Source organism: Peromyscus maniculatus, chromosome 8, assembly GCF_049852395.1.
Source record: "Peromyscus maniculatus bairdii isolate BWxNUB_F1_BW_parent chromosome 8, HU_Pman_BW_mat_3.1, whole genome shotgun sequence".
Classification (NCBI taxonomy): domain Eukaryota; kingdom Metazoa; phylum Chordata; class Mammalia; order Rodentia; family Cricetidae; genus Peromyscus; species Peromyscus maniculatus.
In genome coordinates, this window is record NC_134859.1 from 62,945,356 (window position 1) to 62,970,426 (window position 25,071).

The window sequence follows — 25,071 nt, forward strand, 5'->3', positions numbered from 1 at the left end:
AACAACAACAAGAAGAAGAAAGCGTACCTGGGTGAGGGCCCTAAAGGTCTCGGCATACACTGGCTCCAGGGACACCCCACTTGTCTCTGCAGCATGTTGGATCTGATGGAGCCACTTCCGTCTTGCACAGTTCCTTAGACCCTCAGTGTGGCTCCTCTCTAAAGAACTCATCAGAAACTCCACAACACTGTCCAGAACTTGGTCCTCGTTGCCCCTGAGTTCAGCCACAACCAATTCTATGTACTTCTGAAACTGCTCTGAAGACAACTTTATTTCATGACCAGGATGTGGCTTTGGAAATTGGATGTGCAGTTTAGCTAAAAAACATAAGTGAGAAACAGAGAGCAGACTAAAAGTTCATTTACCTATGGGAAATCTTTTCATTTTCCTCTTACATGTATGTTCTATGGACAACTGAATACACTAAAGGGATTTCTGAGCACTGTGACGGACTTCCGAGACTAATTCAGCATGACTTCGGTGCCGCCAGCTATGTTTTAACTCTACCTCTAGCCAGGTGAATTCCCAGGGTCTGCTGTCACCCTCCTGTTTGTCTTCCATATCCTATCCTGTTGTTCTTTGGCACTGTCCTTTGTGGTCACCCATTTCCATTCCTAATTTTATAACCCAAAACAGAGTTTACCAATGGTGAATGATTCATACATATTTTTAAAACTAAACTAAAACACTGCCTGTTTGGCTAGGAATATGGCTCAGTGATAATGCACTTGCCTAGCATTCACAAAGCCCTGGGTTCAGTCTCTAGGACACACCACACACACACACACACACACACACACACACACACACACACACCACACCATACACACACACCACACCACACACACATACTACATACATACCACACATACACACACCACACACACACACCACACACACCACACACCACACACACACCATACATGTACCATACACACACACATACACACGCTACACATACTATACACACACACTACACACACCACACACACACCATACATGTACCACACACACACACCACACACCATACACACACACCACACCACACACACATACTATATACATACCACACATACACACACCACACACACACACCACACACACCACACACCACACACACACCATACATGTACCACACACACACACATACACATGCTACACATACTATACACACACACTACACACACCACACACACACTACACAGACCACACACACACTCACTTACACACACCACACACATTACACACACACCACACACATAACACACACATACACACTACACATCACACACATAACACACACATACACACACACACACACAGAACTTTGCAGGACTCAGGAGGCAAAGGCATAAAGATCACGAGGTTTTGGAAGCAGCACTCCACCACTAAAGTATGCTCTAGATCTTCTCTTTCATTTTTCTTTTTAAAAATGTTATTATTTTATGTGTTTGCCTGCATGCGTGTCTGTGTATCACATGTGTGCCTGGTGCCCTTGGTGGCCTGAAGAGGGCGTCAGATCCCACAGAACTGGAGTTCATCTCATAACAGATGTTTGTGAGCCACCATGTGGGAGCTGGAAATCGAACCCAGGTCCTCTGGAAGAGCAGCCAGTATTCTTAACCTCCGAGCCAGCTCCTCTTCTATTTTTCTTTGTACAGTGATGAATCTACCATCAGACTTGAACGTTATCAGGAAGTTACCTTTTTCATCCTCTTCTACCCTGTTCTAGCCCATCTCCTAGCATCTCTTACCTGAAATTTGGCTTTTCCCCCTCACACTGTCGCAGTTACATAACAGTGGCCGTGTTGCACATGAATATTCCTAGCATTACACAGTTTAGTTTTACCTGTTTGTAAACACTACACAAAGATTATCAAACCACATATAGTTTTCTTGAACTTGCTTTTAAAATGTTTTTGTTATCTTTTATCTTTAAATGTAATTAACTTAATTTTTATTCTTTATGTGTGTGGGCGTTTTGCCTGCAAATATGTCTGTGTACCATTTGCATGCCTGGTATTCTTGGAGGCTAGGAGAGGGTGTCAGATCCCCTGAAACTGGAGTTACAGATGGTTGTGAGCTGGCATGTGGGTGCTGGGAATCATAGTGTAGCCAGTATTCTTAACTTCTGAGCTATCTCTCTAGCCCCTTGCTAAAAAAAAAAAATGATTATTTTGTGTTTGTTTATGTGTATACCTGTCTTCATGGTTGTGTGTGTGTGTGTGTGTGTGTGTGTGTGTGTGTGTGTGTGTGTGTGTGTGTGTGTGTCCATAGAGACAACAAGAGGATGTTGGATCCCCTGGAGCTGGAGTCACAGGCAGTTGTGAGCCACCTGAAGTAGAAGCTGGAAATTGAACTCAGGCTCTCAGCATGAGCAGCAAGGACTCTTAACTGCTGAAAAGAGAAAAGAGTCCAGGAGTTCAGCCCCAGGACTCTCCTCCAGCCCCAGGACTCTCCTCCAGCCCCAGGACTCTCCTCCAGCCCCAGGACTCTCCTCCAGCCCCAGGACTCTCCTCCAGCCCCAGGACTCTCCTCCAGCCCCAGGACTCTCCTCCAGCCCCAGGACTCTCCTCCAGCCCCAGGACTCTCCTCCAGCCCCAGGACTCTCCTCCAGCCCCAGGACTCTCCTCCAGCCCCAGGACTCTCCTCCAGCCCCAGGATTTGCTTTTTCATTCAACATTGTACTACCATGTCCATCAGGTTATTTCTGTAGCTTTGACTCATCCATCTTAGCCACTGTGTTCATTATGTGAAAATAACATCATTGATTATTTGTTCTTCTGGCAATGTGGGTTTCAGGTATTTTTAATATTTTACTCCTAGGAACTGCACTATAAGTATTTTGGTACATGTCTCCTGGAACGTCTGTGAAAGTGTTTTGACATTTATTATACATTAACAAGTCACAGGGATGTGATGGCTTATAATGATTGCCAACCTGATAGGATCAATAATTACCTTGGTAACCAATCTCTGAGCATATCTATGAGGGAGTTTTAGATTGGGTAATTAAGGTGGCAGGGTACATTCCTTGGGCTGGATCCCTTGAACTAAGTAAAACAGAGAAAGCGAGCTGAGTATCAGCATTCACTCCCACTTGCTTTCTGATTGTGGTTGCAATGACTATGTGACCAGCTACCTCCCTTTCCTGACACCAGACTTTCCTCACCATGATGGTCCACGTCCCAAATTGTGAGTCAAAACAAACCCTCCCTTCCATAAGCTGCTTTCATCACGTATTTGTGTCACAGCTGAGAAAAGTCACTAATAGATAGGGCATATGTCCCTTCCTTTTAAAGCGGGTTCTAGCTTTTCTCTCAAAATGTCTTCCATATGCTTTTCCCTTCCCTTTAATGACAAGAGCATCCATTCAGTATCATTTATTTGACAATTAAGAAGCACTACCTGGAATCGGAGGCATTTTATCATGGGAAGCTCTTATTTCTGTAGTCAGGCATTCATTGATTTGTAGCTCTTTAGCATCCACTGATTTTCTTGTTTGTAGTTACAAGTTTGCCTTGGGGAAACCACTCTATTCTCATTGCAGCTCATGGGTTTGAGTGGGCTCCACTGTAGTTTTAGACTTAGAACATGTTCTCCAGGGTCACACCAATTAGGACATTCTATGCCTCTAGTCAGAGTGGCTGGTTTAGTATAGTAAAATGCCAGGCCTTTCCTGTTTGCTTGTTTTCTTGAGACAGAATCTCACTCTGTAGTCCTGGCTGGCCTGGGACTTTCTATGTAGACCAGGCTGGACTTGAACTCAGAGAAAGCCAAGGTGATGCAGAGTATCAGAGTTCACAGGTGCCAAGAATGGCAGCCTTCGAGAGTAGCTTGGCATGGGTTGTCAGAGCCTGAGCAGTGTGAGGACCACAGGGGAAGAGCAACCTTTAGCCCGTGTGGGTGAGGAGGGTGGCTCTACAGAGAGGTAGGTTAGGTTTGAATAGAGTGAAGAGGACATCTAAACAGAAGAACATCCAGCCTAAGGAGTCACAACCTAAAGACGATGAAAAGAATATTTTTATCAAAGGGAAGTCCAAAATGAGAAATCAGCCTTGGTAAGACTTCCAGGTAGCAGTTAGCTCTGCATAGGGAGTTGAGCCTGAATGGCTGAAGAGGACATCTATGTGAGAAAGAGCCTTGGCATGCATGGAGTGTTAGAGCCTAAGACATATGCTAGGCACATCTATGGGGTTGATGTGGAGAGGGGAAAGGATCTACAAGAGTGGGAGGAAACAAGAATGGGTTCTGTTGTTTTGAATTGGACAGGGAAGTATTGGTGTGTGAACTCATGATTATTAATGTTAGTAGAGATGTGTTTTATACTCGTATAAACATGCATGTGCATATGCAAATTCTCTAGCTCTGTCTCCTGACAAACCCAAGAGGAAAACCTTGGGAGAAACAGCGCTTGTATACCTCACATCTTGGCTTCTAAACACTACCCTTCATCAAAAGAAACTGAGGTTTTTCCTGGGGAAGGTGATTATTTCAGGATGGAAATGGTTGAAGCATAAGATGTACCCGGAAGATCTCATGTCAGAAAGCAAAGAAGTGCTCCAAGAATGATGGAGACACTAACATGGCAGAGGAAACTGTCTAGCATTCCTTTAAAAACCAAAAAGAGCTAATGCACAGTGGCTCAGAATCTGCAACATCTAAGAATCTCAAGAAAAATGATGCCGAGTGAAAAGAAGCCTTACCTAAAAGGGTGTGTATCGTATGATTCTATTGATCATAGACAGAGGCTCTAGACAAGAAAAATCATGGTGGGAAAAAGCCTCAGTGGTTGCCTTGGGAGTTGTGCTGTGGGACTGCATGAGAAAAGGACATGGAGGAGCCTCTGTTCTATGTCTCCAAAGAAGCACGAGCTATACTGCTCACGGATTTGTCAAAACTCAGCAAATTTACACTTAAAATTTAAACACCCAATTTTGTGGGAATGTTGCATTGAGAAAAAGGTTACTAAATAGTGAACTCACGTGAATTAGAGGCATAGCTGTGTGCTCAGGAAGACGTGTACATGTTGCGTTAAGATTTATCAACAATAGAGAAACAGATGGAAAGCTAAGCTAAGGAGTGAACAGTAACAAGAAGCAGCCGTGGGGAAGCCCAGTGGCAGAGCTTAGGCTCTGGGAGTGTAGATGCCGCCTTACAAGATTCTTCCAGACTCGCTGCATATCTGAACGTTTTCATGAAACAATGTTGAGAGCAGGGGAGATGACAGGACAGGGGAGCCAGGAAAAGGACTAAATCTGGGGCAATATGAACACTAAACCAACAATGATAATACTGGATTATAACCCAAGGACTAAAACAAGAAACTGTTGTGTGCTATCATAAACAAAAAGTTTGACCACAGAGAGAAACTTTTACAATGTTTCAAAGTACATCTACAACATACTGTTCATAAACAAAAAAAGTCACTTAAAAAAGTGGAAGAGTTCAACAGAAAAAAAATTTTTTTATAGAGTTCTCATGTATCCCAGCTTAGCCTTGAACTTGCTCTCTAGCCAAGGCCGGTCTGATTCTACAGAGGTATACCAGAAAACCTAGTTTGTGAAGTGCTGGGAATCAAACTCAGGGCTTTGTGCCTATGAGGCAAGTACACTGCTTACTGGGCTCTATATCCAACCCAGCACATACCATTTTAATCAATTGATCAATGTTGTTATCATAGGATTTCTAATAGAATTTGGTAAGAATAAAACATTGATTATGTGTTCTGATCCTGCCAAAAGATGAGTAACCTGGATTTAACCACAAGGAAACAATAGACAAATCTGTGTAAGAGCACACTACCAACAACCAGCTTACCATCTTCAAATGTATCAGGGTCATAGTAACCAAGAACAGACTGAAGGATTTCTGAGGGATTCCTAACATCCCAGTTTTCTAGCAAAAGAATAGTAGTTTTATGTCAGCTAGGAAATAAAAATATAAGAAAAAAAGAAGAGAAAAACAAAATCAATAAAGAGGCTGGGCAGTGGTGGCCCACGACTTTAATCCCAGCTCTTGGGAGGCAGAGGCATGTGGATCTCTATGAGTTTAAGGCCAGCCTGGTCTACAGAGCGAGTTCCAGGACTGCTAAGGCTATACAGAGAAACCCTGTCTCAAAAGAAAAAATCATTAGAGAGAATAAAGAATTGGTATACTGCAGAGGAACTTCAGCCCCAGCCAGACTCGATAGCTGAGAACTTACAAAAGCAGGAAACAAGAATTCAGGCAGTGACAGTGCACAGTTTGGGAACTTCAACTTCAGAAACAGAGGCAATCGGTTCCCACACAGAATCTGCCTGGGCTCACGGTCTGGGCTGGAAACACTCAGCAACATGTTCCACTCTTGAACACACACGCGTTCCTACCCATCTGCACACTCTTTGGCACTCACTGTGTTCCATTTAGCAACTCTAACTCCTGGGTCTGGTGGTGCAGGCCTGTAATCCCAGCTGCTCAATGGGCTGAGGCAGGAAGATTAAAAGTCCAAGGTTGACTAAACTGGCTGTTGACTACAACAGCCAGTTTAAAACCAGTCTGGAAAGCTTAATGAAACTCTGTTTAAAAATAAAATAAAATAAATGGCTGGGCAGTGGTGGCGCACACCTTTAATCCCAGCACTCGGGAGGCAGAGGCAGAAGCAGAGGCAGGTAGATCTCTGTGAGTTCGAGGCCAGCCTGGTCTACAAAGAGATTTCCAGGACAGCTAGAGCTGAGAAACCCTGTCTTGAAAAACCAAAATAAGCGAATAAAATAAAATTTAAAAGTCAAGTAAGGGATAGAAAGATACAGCTCAGAGGGCTTGACCATCATACATGAAGCTGTAAAGTCAATCCCTGGATCGAAAGAAGAAAAAAAAATTAAACGTACCAGCAGGTTTGGAACAGCCAGTGAGTGAGAGTGAGAGAGAGACAGAGAGAGACAGAGAGACAGAGAGACAGAGAGATACAGAGACAGAGAGAGAGAGACAGAGACAGAGAGAGTGTTATGTACATGTTAATGAGTGTGTGCACTTGTGCATGCCAGTGTATGTGTACATGGAGGCCAGAGGTTGATGCTGGCTGTCTTACTCAATTACTTCCTACTTTGTTTTCAAGACAGGGTCACTCACTGATTCTGGAGCTCACTGATTTAGCTAGACGGGCTGACCAATATGGCCCAGGGGCCCTCTTGCCTCTGCCTCCCTAGTGATGCCTGACCTATGCCGCAGTGCCTGACTCTTGTGTAGCTGCTGGGATCCAAATTCAGAGCTGATGCTCACATAGCAAGAACTTTACCAACTGAGTCGCTCCCTAGCCTCTGCTGCTTGTTTTGGACTTTGTGTACACGGCATAGCATTGAGAAACTGAAAGTCAGGTTACACAGCAGGAACATGCTAATATTTTACCTTTCTTCATAGACTCTCTTTCCATTCCCTCCTTGTATGTGTACAGGAGATCATCCACTTCATTCAGACTCAGAAAGCCTGAGCCATCATTGTCCCACTTCTGGAAGAGGGCTTCTAGAAGAAGTATCCGTCGGACTCGGAAAGCGTTTTGTCTAGCCTAGGTTACAAACAGGAACATAAGCAGAGGAGATATAGTCTTCATTGTGGTGGCAGGCATCTTGCATTTAAAGGAAGTGTAGCATCTCTCTCTTTTTGGAAACAGCTTTGCTTTGGGGCTAAGGATATTAGAGGGAAATGCAGAGACTGACTCTAATCCCCTAATGGCCATTTCCCTGTTTCACTTCTCAACCAAAAACGTGCAGGGATTTGCTGTAGGAGACCAAAACACTTTAGATTAGAAAGGATACTATACTTTTTGGTTGTGAGCCTAGCTTTTAACAGCTGAGACAGCCGGGACTGACCTACTCTGGTGATGGGATGGCCAAACACCCTAATAGTTGTGCCAGAAACCCCATCCAAGTACTGAGGAATCTGGGTGCAGACATCCACGCCTAGGCCCCGGGTGGAGCGCTGGGAGTCTAATTAGCGAGAAAGAGGAGGGTTTATATGAACGAGAATGGTTGAAACCAAGGTTGGATAAAGCACAGGGACAAATAGCCAAACGAATGGAAACACGTGAACTATGAACCAAAGGCTGAGGGGCCCCCAACTGGATCAGGCCCTCTGAATAGGTGAGACAGTCGATTGGCTTGATCTGTTTGGGAGGCATCTAGGCAGTGGTACCAGGTCCTGGGCTCGCTGCATGAGATAGCTGTTTGAAACCTGGGACTTACGCAGGGATGCTTGACTCAATCTGGGAGGAGGGGACTGGACCTGCCTGGACTGAGTCTATCAGGTCGATCTCAGTCCTCAGGGGAGACCTTGATCTGGAGGAGGTGGGAATGGGGGGTGGGCTGGGGGTAAGGGGAGGGGGGCAGGAAGGGAGAGAACAAGGGAATCTGTGGCTGTTATGTAGAACTGAATAGTATTGTAAAATAAAATTTAAAAAAAAGAATGAAAAAAAAAAGAAAGGATACTATACTCCTTAAAGGTTTTTTATTATTTCTTTTTACTTCTTCCCTGGTTATTCAAACTGATGATAAACACATGGGCAGCTCTACCTGGTTTTTTAAGGGCATATGATTTGTAAAGAAAAGGAATGAATAAATGACAGTGTTCAAATAACAGCAACAACAAACGACTTTGTTAAAAAAAAAAAAAACAAACAAACCCTAGTGAGGCTGGGGAGATGGCTCAGCACTCGTGAGCACATCCTGCTGTTCTTCCAGAAGATCCAAGTTCGATTCTCAGCACCCACATCTGACAGCTCACAACTGCCTATAACTCTAGCTCCAGGGAGTCCAAAGCCTCTTTCCTCCATAGATACTTAGACTCATATGTACATACATAGACACACACAAGTATACATAATTAAAAATAAAATAAATCTTTTTTTAAAATAAAAAGGAAAAATGTTTATATTTAACATTTATTTAACCTAACATTGATTTTTGACATTTTTTAAGAATTTTACTAGATATTTTTATTATATAATAATTAACAATTATTGAATTACTATATAGATAAATTTAATTTTAAAAATAATGAATATGGGGGCTGGAGAGATGTCTCAGAGGTTAAGAGCACTGGCTGTTCTTCCAGAGGTCCTGAGTTCAATTCCCAGCACCCACATGGTGGCTTACAACCGTCTGTAATGAGATCTGGTGCCCTCTTCTGTATACATAATAAATAAATCTTTAAAAAAAAATAATGAATATGCCAGCCATGATGGCACATATCTATAGTCTCAGCACTCACGAGACTAAAGCAGAAGGTTTATGAGTTCAAGGACAGGCTGGCACATATCTATAGTCTCAGCACTCACGAGACTAAAGCAGAAGGTTTATGAGTTCAGGGACAGGCTGTGTTACATAGCAAAGGCTCTCTGTCAAAAAACCAAGGGCTTAGCCGGGTGTGGTGGCACACGCCTTTAATCTCAGCACTCAGAAGGCAGGGGCAGGAGGATCTCTGTGAGTTCGAGGCCAGCCTGGTCTACAAATCGAGTTCTAGGACAGCCAAGGGTACACAAAGAAATCCTGTCTCAAAAAACCAAAACCAATAACAACAACAACAACAACAACAACAAACCCAAAAAGATCCTCCAAAGGCTGGTGGTACAGCTCAGTAAGAGAGCACTGCTTAAATTATACAAGCCCTTAGGTTTGATCTTCAGCACAACACACACACACACACACACACACACACACACACACACACACACACGCACACACACAGACATACACAGAAACACAGACACACACAGACACACAAATACACAGACACATAGATACACACACAGGCACACAACACATACACACACAGACACACACACAGAGACACACAAACACATAGATACACACAAAGACATATACACACAGACACATAGATACACACAGGCACACAGACACACACACACAGAGATACACAGCACACAGACACACACAGACACATAGATACACACACACACACACACACACACACACACACACACGAGAAAAAAAGTACTTGTTGGTTAAGGGAAGGGGACAGCATTTAGGAGGCTGAAGAGATATCAAGACTGGACTTGGGTTGAGAAGACTCATGAGAATGATGAGATTGCTTGAATAAACTTAGCGAGACTAATTCCTACGTTTCCCATGAGATGCAGTAAATTGCTCATATAAGGTAATGGGTGTGCATGCACTTATCACTCAAGAAAGCAGTAAGTGCTTAGGACGTGTGTGCCACTGGGGGCCCATGAATAAAAATACATACTCAAGGCATGACCATATCCCTAAAGTATGTGCATTTGCATATGCGCTCACAAGGCGGACAGTGCATACACACATCTGCACTTCAGGCTTCAGAGAAGAGGAACAAAGCTGCACCCTGAGCCACTTCTTGCCAGCAGCAATCATGTCATTTTTAGGAAAATGAGTTCTCTGGAGTGTGATCTTGACCATCAAAAGGGCATTTAATGGTTATGCTGGTTGAAATAAAGTGGTACAGTTGGCCATACATTTTTAAAGAGACACCACATTAGGAGCAACCGAGGCTGGGAGATTTATGGGTAATAGTGACCTTACTTGCTGCACTGGTAAGTCATATTACCTACCTGTTCCAAGGCTTTCATCTTCTCTTGTTTTGTTTCAAAATAGTTCTTCTGAAAAAAGGAGGTGAGGCTCTGGCTGACACTTAAGGGGGTGTCTTCACCAACAAATGTCTCGAGGAGTTGCACAAACTGCAGCAAGTTGAGGGACACTCCATCGAAGGCACTCCTCCCTTTTATTTCCTTGTAAGTCTGGATATTCCTAACAATCGCATGTAGGTCTGTGAAGCGGGATGCGTCAGGCAGTAAAGTAAATGCTTCTCTCAATTTCAGGGAAAAACCAAGCCCCTGCTATGATAGAAACCTCCCATCACTTTGTTTTGGGGCAGAGGATTGGACATGGGCTTTGCACATCCTAAGCACGGACAGTACCGCTGAGCTAAAACTCTGCCTCCAACATCCTTTGGTTTTGCCTCTCAGGAATCCACGCTCCCTCTATGAGGATGGCATCCATGGTTTTCTCTGGGGAATAATTCTCTTCCATGGCCAGTTTGAAGGAGGAGTGAGAGGGCACCGAGCCTTCCTACCCTGGCTCCATGGACATATGATGTAAGATTTGGCCAAGAATTCACATACGACAACAACACAGCCTACTGTAGGCCAATGAGAATTAGCTTCAGCACTATTTTGAAAACCACTAAGGAGATTTTTGTTTTGTTTTCTGATTGCTGAATTAGTAGCATGTGATACATAGATAGAGCTCCTGTGGCCACTTTTGAGACAATGTGAAGGGAACCTGACTAAAATTGAAAGTGCCACAGACTGTGGCTGAGAGGCTGAGAGAAGGTGTCCTCGATTGGAGCTGGTTACGCTCAAAGCCAGCTACAGGCTGGAGTTCCCACTTATATACATTAGTAAATGCTACACACCAGCTCCTCCCCCCCGAGGGGGTCAGCTAACACATTTGTCTGGGAGAGCAAGGTGGCAACATGAGGTATTTTTCATAAAATGTTAGCCTACTGACTCATGCTTCATTTACGCCTTGAGTCAACCACTCCTGCCATTTTGATTCTATGTGGGATCTGATGTAACTTAGAAATAATTACCCAAAGATTTTAAAAACATTGCCAACCAAAACTGACATAGAGAAAGAATATGAACTTGCTAGTCATAGGAACTTGACAAACATTATGTATGTTCATTAAAACATTTTGAGGACAGACAGTATATCATTTTTGCCTTGGGAAATGGTTCCATGGGTAAAGGCTTTGCTGAACAACCATGAGAAGCTGGATCCATGTAAAAACTGGGTACAGCAGCATGTGCCTATAATCCCAGTGCTATGGGATGTTGACAGGAAGATCCTGTGGTAATGCTGAACAGCCAGTGTAGCTGAAAGAGCAAGCTCCAGGTTCCATGAAAGACTTTATCTACTGAATAGTAAATTGTCAGCAACAGAAAAAGATACATCAACCTCTGGTTCTTACACATAATGCATGGATGCATGCACCCATATGTAAGTGCACAAAAACATGCATAAATCACATGTGCAAATACCAATTAGTTAATTAACTAAATTAAAAACAAAATTCACTATTTGATTCAAGCTTAAATGAGAAAAAAATTGCATGTAGAAAATAATCTTGATCTAATTATAATTAGTTCTACTACTTAAAGTGATGGAGAAAATAATAAAATAGCATTTTTAAAAACATGATTGTTGCTTGATATAATTGTAGCTATAAAATGCGGCTTATCTGAGCGGTAAGAACAGCTCTTCCGTTGGTTCAATAGTTTTTCTTTGTTAAGTCTTCATAAACAAGACAGACTCACCTGCCTAACATGTTTGGGTGTAGACCTACTAGGAAAACAAATAATGTATTTTTAATGAGTTCTAGCTAATATCTGATTCCCTTGTATGCTTGGATCATGTCGTTAAAGCAGTGTGAGGGTATGCAATAGTTAAAAATAAAGTATACCAATGACAGCAATTTTAAAGCCTGAGGACGCTCACCAATAGTATATGTCACTACCGAAAGCATACCACCACCCAAAAACAAACAAACAAACAAACAAAACCCCATCTTCCTTCTATTTAGGTTAGTCAGTTCCCGGGGACAAGAGAGATAGGGATGTCAGTGTGTTTTAGTTGAAGCCAGCCTTCAGCACCAGACACAGTGGTAAACTAGAGCCATGTGTTCGACTGTCATCTGTGTTTCCGAGTTTGTTAACATGCACCTGTGAATCTGGAGTCACCGTAGATTAATTTTGCCTGCTCCTCATCTTCAGATTGTGCCTTCCAGTCACAGGCCAAAAATTCACCTGTGAGAAACACATTCCACAACACAGCTCGTTTTATTCCACTTTAACCATGCTTTCCCTCTAGTGTACAAAGACAAGAAACACTGAGTGAGATACTACCTGACCATGATTTTCCTTCTATGTGTTGGGGCTTCGGTTCGCAGGCTTTGTCTTTCTCAGGGTCCATTTTTGAAGCTCCTACTGGAATAAAGAAAAAGACAAGGCTGGTGTGATGGCGGGTGGGTAGAAGTGCTTGTTCTCAAGTCCGGTGACCTGAGTTTAATCCCAAAGATTCGAATGGTAGAAGGAAAGGACTGATGCCTGAAAGTTGTCCTCTGACCTTCACACGTGTACTGTGACATGCACACACACACACACACACACACACACACACACACACACACACACACACGAAAAGAAAATTTCTATGGATTAGAAATAATATAATTCATTAGACATTCTGAGTGAGCTTAATGAGACAAATTCCTTGCATACATAACAGCCCAAAACCCAAGACCTTCCCATGTATGTGTATCATAACCAACCACAATGGAATCACTTAATAATTTTAATTGTTGAGAGAGATTCTGTGGCAAAAGCTATTTGTTTGGCCACACAGAGTGAGGCTGTATTTCCCAGCCTCTCTTATAGCAGAGTGTTACTAGATGTCTAAATTCTAGCCAATGGGATGAATAAATATTAAAATTCAGGGGGCTGGAGAGATGGCTTAGCCATTTAAGAGCACTTATGCTTGAAGAGGGTCTAGGTTCTGTTCCCAGCTCCCATACCGTGTCTCACAACCATCTGTAACTCCAGTTCCAGAGGAACCATCGCCCCCTTTTGGCGTCTGTGGGTATTGCACACATAGTGTAGACATGTATACAAGCAAAACACCCATACCCATAAAATAAAATTTAAAAATACTTTAAAATATTTAAAATCCAGAGTGGTTTTTTTTTTGGTCTGAAACACAGTTTTTGGAAACTCTTATAGAAAAAAAATGCAAAAATGAAAGATGTAAAATCCTGATTTTATATGTTTGTTTTTCTGAGACAGGGTCTCTCTAGATAGGCTTGACTTGCCTGGAACTCACTATGTAGACCAGGCTGGCCTCCAACTTGTGGCAATTCACTTTCCTCTGCCTTCTGAATGTGAAGAATAAAGTCATACGCCACCATGCTTGGGCCAGTTGTTGAAATAAAAGAAAATTTAAAAGTGATTTTCATTTAAAACAAAAATATTTCTGCTTAAAAACAAAACACTGCTAGATTTCATATTAATGGACTTCTGGTAAAAAATGAAATTCTAGGTAAATTAATAATAAACATTCTGATTCTCATTTAATCGAGCGTTCAAAGTCTAGACTCAAGTATTGAGCACCAAAATACATCTGTGGTTTTCCATGACATGATACGCCAGCAGAGATCCTAACTTAAATGAATACTTTCTAAAAAGATTTTTAAACAGCCATTCCAGAAAGTGTATATGTGTGTACAGAAAGATGATTTTTATAGAATTCAATAACTACCTGGAAGGCGATCTTTTTTGCTGCCCCCTGGCTTTTTGCTGTTTGCGGGAACTTCCTCACGCTGTTGGGAATCCATGGCAGCTTGCTTTTCTTTTATGGCTTGCTTTTCTTTTATGGTCGGCAAAGGCTTTTCTTCTTGAGATTCCATTTTATCAAATTTCAAGGCTTCACTTTCTTTTAAGGTGCCGCTTTCTTGTAATTGTGAGGTTGAGTCTGCGGCTGGTTCTTCTAGAATGGTGTCTGTCGTCGGCGATCCTTGTTCTGACTCGTACTGTGGCTCTTCTGTTATGGACTCTTCACGTGTTTCATATTCTGAATTTGACGCTTTGCGTCCCGCTGACCCTTTGCGCTGACCTCCAGTTCCTTTGTGCTGTCCTTGGTCTATCAATGATCCTTTGCGCGACCCGGCTTCTGAACTTCTACGAGACCCAGTATCTACAGATGACCTTTTGCGCTGTTCTGCGATTGATGCTCTGTGTTGCTCAAGTTCTGAAATTGACCCTCTCTGTGATCCTTCTTCCTCTATGACTGACCCTTCCTGTGGTTCTTGTTCTGACACGGAGTCACTGTTTGGGTCTTGCCCTGTCTGTGGCTCCTGTTCAACTGCGGAAGTTCTGCGGGACCCTTGCTCTGCAACTGACCCTCTCGGCTGTGTTGGCTCGGCTGTGGAAGTTCTGCGGGACCCTTGCTCTGCAACTGACCCTCCTCTGTGCGATCTTGGCTCTGCTACTGACGTTTTGCGAGATCCTTGTCCTGAACTGGATGATTTGCGTGACCCTTTGCCCTGTCCTTGTCCTGTAAGAGACCCTTTGTGGGGTCTCTTTTCTTTGCTGGCTCCTTGTTCTGAAGTCAGTGGTGTTCCTGGCTCTGTGGCTGATTCTGGGGATGGTTCTTGGTCTGCACTTGTCTCTCTTTGCTCTTGTGGGAGATTTTGATCTTCATTTTCTTGGAGTTTGCTAGCAAGTTTTTCAGCCATTATCACATTCATCTTTAAGAGCACCTCATCAAAGTCTTCATAAATATGCTTCTTCATATCCATATCTCCCCAGAACTCAGACAACTCTATCTCCTCAAATTCAATTAATGGCCCTAATGCACACAACAAAGGAGTTATCTAAATAAAATCTTATAGTGTAGAACTAGAATTATTGAATTAATGCAAAAAATAGCATTGAGGGCAGAGATTATAACATAAGCTTATTACTTTAAAAATAAATATCAGAATTGGGTGTGGTGGCTCGTACCTTTAATCCCAGCACTTGGGAGGTAGAAGCAGGGAGATCTCTGTGAGTTTGAGTCTAGCCTGGTCTACATAGTGAGTTCCATACATAAAGAGATCCTGTCTTCAACATCAACAACAACAACAACCCCAAGCAAAAAACAAAATCAGGTACCTTTTGCTGCAATTAGAAACTCAAAGAACACAAAGAATTCTCACTACTATGAATTAATTATCAGCCCTTCCGGATGGTGTGGTTTACAAAATGAACGTGTCTTTTATTTTGCTGTTTGGAGTGTTGCTTGGATAGTTAAATGAGATTTGTCCCTTACCTCTGTGGTCCCTTTCCACACAATTAGCACAGCATAGAGATGGGAAATGGAACTGTCTTTCCATCTCGAGTACCTTTTAAAATATCTACAATACAGGCTGGAGAGATGTGCTTGATGCACGGCACTGAGGACCTGAGTTTGATCCCTAGAACCCACACAGAGATAGAAGAAGAGAATCGATTCCACAAAGTTGCCCTCTGACCTCCACATGGTCACTGTGGCATGCGTGCACCCCCCCCCCAACACACACACCTCCCACTCATACTCAAATAATAATAAATTAAAAATCCTACACTATATGAACAAAAGCTAGCCTTATCGATGGCAAGCTTTCACTGGGTTTACTGTCCATCCCTTCATGTTCCTTCAGTTCTTTATTCCTCAACTCTTCTTCTATGACGTAAGTGGACACGTGCTTCAGAATTTTATGCAAAGAATTTAGAGTGAAGCTCAGGGGTAGGTTGTGTGTTAAATATAAGTTCAGTTTTTAGTACGGAAGAAAGAAAGGGAGTGAGAGACCAGAGCGCGAGAGAGTTAAGAAGGAAGGACTTCAGGGAAAGACTGACTGGATGCTTTTCACCAGGATCCTGCTGTTGATCCCAGCAAAATCTGCTGCATATGATTATGCCAGCTGTGATCCCAGGAGAGGGAGAGATTTAAGGTCTCCAGGACTTATTAGGCTACATAGTGAGATCCCGTCTGAAAAAGTATATCCCCCCAATAAAATTCCACAAAATCCTGTCTGCCCCCATTCTTCCCAAAATATTTAGTAATTAAGCTATAACACTGTGGCTCCTACAGCTTTTAGTATACCACCTACAGATTCTTAAGTTTCCAAGTAATAAGTCTACACACAAGAATAAGATATTAATATTGTTTAGCAAACTCAGCCATTAAAAGGCATTCTCTTAGAAAAAATAAAAATAGGGTCAGTGGATGCCTCGGAAGTAAAGGATCTTGCTGCTAAGCCAGAGGGAAGATCTGAATTGGATCCTCTGGCCCCACAAAGTGGGAGGAGAGAACTTACAGCTGCCTTCTGACCTCTACGGGAGTGCTATGGCACTCTCGCTCCCATAACAGATAAGTGTAAAAAACTACAACAACCCTGTAATGGTATTTATTGATAAACATATAAAAGAATATTTTTGCATGCAAGGTATACATGTATATTTTACAATAAAAGCAATATAAGTAAAGCTGCTTGGGAAAAGGAAATATCTCCCACAGAAATCTTAGAACTTTAAGTTGGACATTAAAAATAGAATAACCATTCTTAACTTAATTCCTAAGGCATTCAAAGCATCATCAAGGCCTTTCTTCATTGAAACACATTTAAAATTCATTCTAGCTGAATTCTGCTGTGGCAGAAGTTTGCATATTGCACTCTAGTGAGAAATACATGTAGCTGCAAAGAAAAGTGAATTCTGTGGGAGTATGAACAGTAGATAAGGTATGGCTACCATGACTCAGGGGGATGATATGCAGAGATCCCTCAGGAGTAAAATGATCCCATGTTATCTACCATTGTACTCCAACACCCAGCCTCAGTACCCTCTTACCTCTGAGTGACACTTACATTGTCTTGGGTTTCGGAGTAAACTCCTTGTAGTTTGTGAGCTTTGATCATAGAATGTTTCTAGCAAGGCCAGTGTCCTTTGCCGATCCAAGGCCTTCACCTATACGGAAAGATTGCAATGAGTAGCTGCAGCAGATTTACAAGTTTTTGTGATGCTAGATCATGACTTTCTGAGTAGGTTTATCATTGTGACTACCACCAGCTCCATCATTATCATAAAAATAAAAGCTACTCCATCAAAATCAATAAGCTAGATCTTATATTCATTATTTCAATAAGCTGGATCTTATAGTCATTTCTCTTGTTGTTACATGTCAAAATGCCTTGGGCTTAGTGGATATTTAACAAAGACTTGTTGTGACTGGCTTTACTTGATGAGTTCAATGCACAGGTCTCGGTTCTTACCTAACCTGACCTGTGCATTTCACAGGTAACTGCTCCTTACTTGTTTGTTTATACACTATTTTGAGAAAATTTTCATGACAGGAAAACCAACAAAACATGGTAAAGCTAACACCACCTGTGATCTTAGCAGCTGGAATTAACAACTGTTTAAAGCACATGCAGGGTTTGGGAGCTGGCTCAGTTGGTAAAGTGCTTGTCTTGCAAGCACAAGGGTCTGAGGAGTTCAGTTCCCAGGCCCTACATACAAAAGCTGGGCATGGTGGTGAGTCCTTGTAATCTCAGCACTGGGGAAGTGGGGACAGGTGGATCCCTGGGGCTCACTGGCCAGCCAGTCTAGTTGACTTGGCAAGTTCCAGGCCACTGAGAGACTCTGTCTCAAACAAACAAACAAACAAACAAACAAACAAACAAAAAGAATAACACCCAAGGTTCTCTTTTGACTTCTACATGTGCATGCATACACATACATGCACACATGAACATAAAAAAGCATGCACAAAAGTGTGCTAGACTGCTAAAACATATGTATCATTCTCTACATTACCATTTTATTTTATTTTATTTTTTAAAATTTTTTTATTTTTTGGTTTTTCCAGACAGGGTTTCTCTGTGTAGCTTTGTGCCTTTCCTGGAACTCGCTTTGTAGACCAGGCTGGCCTCGAACTCACAGAGATCCGCCTGCCTCTGCCTCCCGAGTGCTAGGATTAAAGGCATCACCACCACCGCCTGGCTTACATTGCCATTTTAAATTGTGGTTTTGGAAGGGGCTTGAGCCAGGACCTTGCTATATAGCCCAGTATGGCCTGAGATTTAGTAGTTAGCCCAGGCTGACCTGGAACTCAGTATTCACCTGTTTTGTCTTTCCAAGTTCTGGGATTACAGGTATATGTTACCACACTAGCTTTCAAAGTGATTTTGTTTCCTCAATGTTGGGATCTAATTTATGTAGATAACTATATTTTGTTCATTTTAGGGGCTAGAGAAATGGCTTGCTGATTTTTCAGGTTTGGTTCCCTGCACCCAAATGGCAGTTCCTAACCATCTTTAGCTCCAGTTCCAGGGATTCCAACCCCCTCTTCTGGCACCAGGCATACCTGTGGTGCATTTACATCCATGCAGACAAACTATTCATACATGTAAAGTAAAAACTAAATAAATCTCAAAGAAAAAAGAAGTATATTTTATTCATTTTAACTGCTATATAGTATAATATGAAAACACTGTAATTTCTTAGCATTCTTTTATTAATAGAATACAGAAATTGCTTCTGGTATTTTGAGAAAAATATGCTGCAATGTCTAATCTTACATACACCTCCTAGCATGCATTTAGATACATTTTATAAAATAAATATGTGGAATTACTATCAGTTTTGCTTATAAATTGGGTCTTTCCTCACTTTCTTCTGAGCTGTAGAACTAATAACAGGGCTAATACCAGCAGAGCAGCAAAGGAGACTTTTTTTCCCAGCTCTGGATGTGAATAGACTGAGCCATTCACGGCTCCCTCCAGCCTGTTGTCTGGCCACTGGTGGATACATCCAGAGCCAACAGGTAGAAAGTTTTGACTGCCTTAGGGGCTTCAGCTTGGCTTAGTCCCTGAAGATCACATGGTCCATGGTCTTCTCATCTACCATCTTCCCACTGTCCCGTTTCCCTCTGCAGCTTGACTCTAAAATGGCAACCACAGAGCTTCCCCAGAAGTTTCTAGCTGGTTCTTTATCTCATTCTCTCAGACTCCTTTCGAATTTTATCCATTTCCCAGCTCTGGATTCTCAGGCTTCTTTGAAATTCTTTACTTCTTTAATCCCTTGAAGTCATTCTGTAACACACACACACACACACACACACACACACACACACACACACACACACACACAAACAAACACAAATAGACACACAGACACACACACACACACACACATACACACACACAAAAGCTTTCTTTCTTCCTCCCTCCCTCCTTCCCTCCCTCCCTCCCTTTCTTTCTTTCTTTCTTTCTTTCTTTCTGATTTTTGGCTTGTCTGCTTGTTTGGAGACACAGTCTCTCAACATAGGCCTGGCTGTTCTAGAACTTATTATACACAACTGGTTGGCCTCGAACCCACAGAGATCAACCAGCTTCTGCCTCCCCAGTGCTGAGATTAAAGGTGTGGCCCACCACTGCCTGCTTTAGTTTCCTTGCTTTCAACAGTGTGGTCTACTCAAGTTTTTATCTTTCTAGAGGGCTGGGGTACTTTGCTGGTACTGCTACCATCTCCATTTCCAAAGATCTTCCGCCTGTTCCTCCTCGTCTTCTCTCTTCTCACAGTTCCTGAAGGGAGGTTCTCCATAGAGCAGCCTCTCTCTCCCTCAGCCCAGCTTCTTGGGAGAGCTGGTTCAGATTATTTGGCTGGATGTTAGGGACCAGCTGACTTCTTCCCTGAGCCAGGGGCTCTTCATCTTGCTTCTCTGCACACTACTCTATCCACAGATGCTTGTCTTCCCGTTTGAGGACCATGCTTTCTGGAACTGTTTAATTTTTTTTTAATTCCAGTATCTTCCTTCTTTCCTCCCATATATTCCCAGTGATCTCCCAGACAGAAGCTTACAGATCTTCTGGGATGTCTAGAAGGATGCACTGGGCAACACCAGGCAGGATTTCATAGTTGGGGAAGTTTGAAGATCAGATTTCCTGATCTTATAATACAGCAAATTTGGCTTTTTTGATGGTGACCTGAAATAAGAATCTGGGTCTTTCTAGAAGCTGACATGTGATCCTGCTTCTCCTTCAACCTCCACAACCAATGCATTATCATTCTTAAAGCATTTCCTGAACACGTACGAGTTCCCTCGACAGCTCTGTGCCTCTCAAGAGTAACTGCACAAGAATCAGCCTACCACATATAGTTCTTGTTCACTAAAGCCGTTATTTTTTTTTTTTTTTTGGTTTTTCGAGACAGGGTTTCTCTGTGTAGCTTTGCGCCTTTCCTGGAACTCACTTGGTAGTCCAGGCCAGCCTTGAACTCACAGAGATCCGCCTGCCTCTGCCTCCCGAGTGCTGGGATTAAAGGCGTGCGCCACCACCGCCCGGCTAAAGCCGTTATTTTTATGGGATAAAAAATTCTGGAATGGGCTCAGTTGTTTGAAATGCGCACACACACACACACACACACACACACACACACACACACACGCACACTACTTATTTATTTAAATAGATATATCTAGATTGTTTTACAAAGACACAATAGCTATTAATTTTCACTAGGAATGTTTGGGGAAATGTTTTCTTTTTGAGCATACAGTGATTCTAGGAATTGTGTGTTGGTGTTCTTTGTCCATTTTTCTTTAGGTGCCTATGTGGCATCCTGCCATTAGGTGCCAGTCACCGGTCTTGTTGACTGTGTGGTATACAGATATCATGCTGCTTACTCATTTGGAAGTTTTGTTAGGGTTTTTATTTTCTGTGCCCTCGATGGCTTTCTAGAGGTATTCCTGGAACTTCTCTGCACAGGTGACCCCCTTCACAATGCACATTTAGGAATGCTAATCGTTGGCTGTCAGGGTGAATGGAAAGTGCTCTTGGGTCTGTCAACTTAGACCGCCTTCCACTGTCCTTAACTCTCCCCAATCTGCCACCTACTTGTACTTTCCAAATATTTATAATGTTACCTTCAGCTTCCAGCTCTGAGTAGGGCCAAGGAATGGAGACTGAGGTAGTCATCTAACTTAGAGACCCAGACGACCTCTAAGTTAGTCACAGTCTCCAGCCTCCTCCCACCAGCCGGCCCCAGTTTCCTAGTAAGACATAAACTGCTTTGATACTAATTTTTGATACTATTATTTATTCTCTCTTGCTGTAGGATTCTCTAGTCTTTCTCAAGAATCCAGTATTTTTATCTTAAAATCCAGGTTTTCTAAATGTTTGTTTCAACCACTGTTGAAAAAAAAATCCATTCAGAAAGTCAATTGACTTTTGTATCCTGGATTCTACGTTCCTTCCAAAATCACCACATGACTGTTTAATGATGGGAGGAAAAACAGGGAGCACAAGCAAACCTCTACTAATTCCTCCAAATATTATCCCACCATGTTGACCATGGCACCGGAGTTGCTGTTAAAGTAACTGGCCAACAGACAGTAATTGCCTTCTAGGCATTTTACCAGGAAGTAAAAATCACGGTACCAGAACACCCTAGCAAGTTCTGTCAAAGAGGCACCATTCAAAGAAGTGCTTGAAAGACAAATAGGCACCACAGATTTTATAGAATATATTCCTGATTTAAGTTAAATTAGCAGAGATCTGAGAAGCGACATTACAATATGTCAGTTTCTTTTTGAGAATTATTTTTCTCTCAGCTGGTTGTGATTATCAACACATTTAATCCCAGCACACAGGAGGCAGAGGCAGGCAGATCTCTGAGCTTGAGGCCAGCCTGGTCTGCAAAGCAAGTTTCAGGGCATCCTGAGCTACACAGAGAAACCTGCCTTGAAAAAACAAAAAGAAAGAAAAGCGGGGGAGGAGGGAGGGATAAAGAAAGGAAGGAAAGAAAAGAGAGAGAAAGAAAGGAAGGAAGGGAGAGAGAATGAGAGAGAAAGAGAGAGAGAGGAAGGAAGGCAGGAAGGAAGGAAGGAAGGCAGGAAGGCAGGAAGGCAGGAAGGCAGGAAGGCAGGAAGGAAGGGTATAGGGGCCAGCAAGACGGCTCAACAGGTCAAGGCACTTGTTACCAAGGCTGCCAACCTGAGTTCAGTCCTGGGCCCCCCATGGTGGAAGGAGAGAGCTGACTACTATAAGCTGTCCTCTGCCCTCCACACGTGCACCAAGGCACGTGCATAGATACTTGCACACATTCATCATAGATACTTAAGTAATACATATGTCCTGATAAAATTAATTCATTTATTTATTAGGAGTATATAACTAAAGATATTCACTCTATCATATAGGATCTCAATCTCTCTCTCGGCTTTTTGATGGGTTTCTCTGTGTAACAACCCTAGCTGTCCTGGCTTTGTAGCCCAGGCTAGCCTCAAACTCACAGAGATTCACCTACCTCTGCCTCCTGAGTGCTGGGATTAAAGGCATGCGCCACCATGCCATAGGATCCCTTTAATGACTACCTTCAGGAGAAATACTTGGTTATATTTCAACTCCAAATCTATATCTATCTCTCTCTCATACCTGTAGCTACACATGCATGCATGTGGAGGCCAGAGGACAATCTTTTTTTTGAGACAGAGTCTCTCACTGACCTGAAATTTACCAAATAGCCTAGGCCGGCTGACCAGAGCACCCAGGACCCACCTGTCTCTACTTGCCCAGTGCTGGGATTATAAGCATATGCCATCATGCTTGGCTTTTTACATGGGTTCTGAGGCTTAAACTCAGGTCTTTATGCTTGCACAGAAAATACTTCTACCAACTGAGTTCTTTCCCCAGCACCCTCAACACTTTTTCTTAGCAATAATTTATATTTCTCTTATAAAAAATGCCCATGGGTATGTTCGTTATCTGTCTGTCTCCCTGCCCCCTTCACACTCACTAGCAGAAAGCTTAGATTCAAACTTGAAGATAATGACTATAAATATTTAGGTCACTGTGGCTACATTATAGTTCCATTCAGTATCCTATTTTGATTCCCTTCAACTCATGCCATTTTTTTAAACTATTCTTATGAAAGTTTTTTTTTTTTTTGTTCTTATGAATGTTCTTAACTCCTTTCCGGAGGAGGTTTTCATGGATGCAGCTAGCATGGGCCTCACATGTGCCCTGCTCTGCTCATACTAGTGAGGAACACAGTCGGGGTGGCTAAAGGTGATCCCAAGAAGCCAAGGCTATGATGCCTGCTTATGCTTTCTTTGTACAGACATGCAGGGAGAAGAACATAAGAAGAAAAACCCAGAGGTCCCTGTCAATTTTGCAGAATTTTCCCAGAAGCACTCTGAAGTAGATGACAATGTCTGAGAAAGGTGGATGATGTGTGCACGTGGCCAGGAAAGGAAGGATTACAAATCAGCTAAGGGAAGCAAGAAGGGAAAAAGATCTAATGTCACCCAGAGACCACTGTCTGCATGTTCCTTGTCCTGTTCTGATTTCTGCCCTGAGATCAAATCCATAAACCCTGGCATCTCCACTGGTGATGCAGCACAAATGGTGGGTGACAGGCGGACCGGCTCAAGTGACAGCGAAAAGCAGCTGTGCGTCACTCAGGCCGTGGAGCAGAAGACGCATGGGAAGGAGGCTTCTGGCCGCAAGTCACAAACGTCCCACAAAAGTTGCCAGAAGAGGAAGAGAAGAAGGCAGCAGCAAGGGGGAGGAATGAAAAACCAGACCAAACCTAAGTCTCTCCTTGTGAAACTTTGAGTAGGGATGCATTGTTTCCTACATACCTCTTTTTTTTTTTTTAAATTTAAATACACTTTTATTTTTTGAAATTAAAATATTTTTGTTTTATTATTATTATTATTTAATTAACTTTTTTCATTTATTTTACATATTGTTTTGACACAGGATCTTACTTTTGTAGCCCTGGCTGGTCTGGAAATCTCTGTGTAGACCAGGCTGGTCTTGAATCCACAGTGATCCGCCTGCCCCTACCTCCTGAGTGCTGGGATTAAAGGCATGCTGTCAACACCAAGCCTTGCTGTCGACACATCTCTTATTTGAGTCCTGTTTACTGCCTTCATTCATTTTAATTATAAAATTCCATCATGATCGTGTTATAGGTGTCTGGACACCTGGAAGCTGTATAAGTTATAGATATATTTTAAAATGAAAGGTGGAGGCTGGAGAGATGGCTCAGGGGTTAAGACCATGTATTAATTCCTTTTCTAACCTTTTTTTTTTTCCCCGAGACAGGGTTTCTCTGTGTAGTTTTGTGCCTTTCCTGGAACTCCCTCTGTAGTCCAGGCTGGCCTCGAACTCACAGAGATCCACCTGCCTCTGCCTCCCGAGTGCTGGGATTAAAGGCATGCGCCACCACCGCCCGGCATTAATTCCTTTTCTGTTGCTGTGGTAAAACACCACGACAAATCAACTTGTAGAAGAGGCCTGTTTCCAGAGGGTTAGAATCCATAGTGGCAGGGACAGCATGCTAGCAAGTGGAGCAGGAAGCTGAGCGCTCACACCTCAGCCGCCCATGACTCAGAGAGATCGAACTGGGAGGAGGTGAGGCTTTCCCCTCTCAAAGCCCGCCCCCAATGACATACTTCCTGC

General features: G+C 42.7%; 1 protein-coding gene across 5 annotated transcripts in view; it reads right to left on the minus strand.

The window, feature by feature from the left end:
* The window catches only part of Efcab5 (EF-hand calcium binding domain 5), a 133,953-nt gene that overhangs the window by 33,783 nt on the left and 75,099 nt on the right, over positions 1–25,071 (minus strand). For 3 of the 5 annotated variants that reach the window (XM_076577575.1, XM_076577576.1, XM_076577573.1), the window contains exons 9-15: positions 17,470–17,569; positions 14,343–15,431; positions 12,935–13,015; positions 12,752–12,835; positions 10,580–10,794; positions 7,387–7,543; positions 28–317 (exon numbers count right to left, since the gene is read on the minus strand). In XM_076577575.1, the coding sequence (XP_076433690.1) occupies positions 28–317; positions 7,387–7,543; positions 10,580–10,794; positions 12,752–12,835; positions 12,935–13,015; positions 14,343–15,431; positions 17,470–17,569 (2,016 nt within the window). The remainder of the gene's footprint in view (positions 1–27; positions 318–7,386; positions 7,544–10,579; positions 10,795–12,751; positions 12,836–12,934; positions 13,016–14,342; positions 15,432–17,469; positions 17,570–25,071) is intronic. The other 2 variants (XM_076577577.1, XM_076577574.1) reach the window with 1 other exon arrangement.